Raw genomic sequence first — 1,276 nt, 5'->3', positions numbered from 1 at the left:
CTTGAAGAACACAACCTGGTATCATTTGCTCCGCTCACTGGATCTAGCATGGTGCGGAATTGGAATCCTCACCTCTACTTTGTGCGTGCTGATCCCGCTGCTGAGCTGCTGGCCCTCCTCCGCTACGCCGTGAACGAACTTAGGATGTGGCGGCTGGGATTCATGTACCTGCAGAACGTGTCGTTTGGGGATAGTGAGTACACCCACGCTACAGAGCTGCTAGATGACATTGATTACGAGCTGTGCTGTGTTTTCACTCTGGAGAGCTCTCTGACTGGCTCTGCTGACGATGGTGTGTTCAATGCCACGTGGGAGGAGTTCGCGGCCACACGCCCGCAGGCTGTTATTGTGTTCGGTGTGCCTTTCAAAGACACCGTGAAGTTCGTTACGCGGATGCTGACGGATGAGCGTACAGCTGGCGCCTACCTACTTTGCCCCGGAGTGCTGCAGGAGAATTTGCTTGGGACGTGGCGCGAAGCTGTGGATGGCGGTGTTCCCTTTATACCCGGTCAACTGATCACGACAGGTACGAACCCACTTGCGAAGGACACGCGATACGAGGCGATCCAACGCTTCCAGACTGTGATGCGGGGCTACCTTGAGAGCGATGAGAACACGGTGTACGATAGCCCCGAGCACTTTCTGGAGGACGACAACGATGGTGAAATGATGGTTGCTGGTTGGATCGACGGTGAGGTGCTGTGGGAGGCGCTGAGCAGCCGTGTGTGGGTGAGGGACAGGGAGTCCTTCAGACGCTCGCTCTACAACCAACGCCGGTATTTGATCGATGATCTTGTGGTTGGTCACTACGGTGATGAGTGCAGTGCTATTTCTGCTGCGTACGGCGCCATCTGCCACTGCAACAGAGGTGGGCGAAGAGTCTACATGAAGCGGTTCGTGGAGGGGTATCGCGCTGAGAACATATTGAGCGGAGAGCTTACGATTCCTGCTTTGACATGCTACACAGACGGCATGAGACTCCGTGCGCCGCTGAATGGAGCTGCTCTCCTGATGACTGACGATGCCCATGCGGTGAGGGCAACGCTTGCCATGATAACCGGTGCAGCTGCTGCGCTGGGTACCCAGCTGAACGTCACGAATGCAAACAGTATTACGCTTGAGCTGATAAATGCTTCAACAACTGATGCAAAGACGGCCCTGAGGGATGAGATGGAGAGAAAGCGCATCCATGCCGTAGGTGGTGTGGTGACAGAGGATCTGCTCGATGACGAATCTGTTATATTGATCGACGCGCAGAATATTCATCCACATCTGA

The 1,276-nt window shown here is 54.9% G+C and overlaps 1 protein-coding gene across 1 annotated transcript; it reads right to left on the bottom strand.

Annotated features, from left to right (window-relative positions):
- Positions 1–426: 426 nt before the first annotated feature.
- On the bottom strand, positions 427–1,029 carry DQ04_12361000 (hypothetical protein; the record flags this gene model as incomplete). The annotated part of the gene is made up of 1 exon (XM_009316729.1): positions 427–1,029. One exon carries the CDS (start codon positions 1,027–1,029, stop codon positions 427–429), a length of 603 nt encoding a protein of 200 aa, XP_009315004.1.
- Positions 1,030–1,276: the final 247 nt, after the last annotated feature.

The sequence above is a fragment of the Trypanosoma grayi genome, assembly GCF_000691245.1.
Source record: "Trypanosoma grayi strain ANR4 Tgr_1236_V1, whole genome shotgun sequence".
In the NCBI taxonomy this organism is placed as follows: domain Eukaryota; phylum Euglenozoa; class Kinetoplastea; order Trypanosomatida; family Trypanosomatidae; genus Trypanosoma; species Trypanosoma grayi.
The sequence above is the reverse complement of the archived record's forward strand: the minus strand, read 5'-3'. Positions and strand labels throughout refer to the sequence as shown.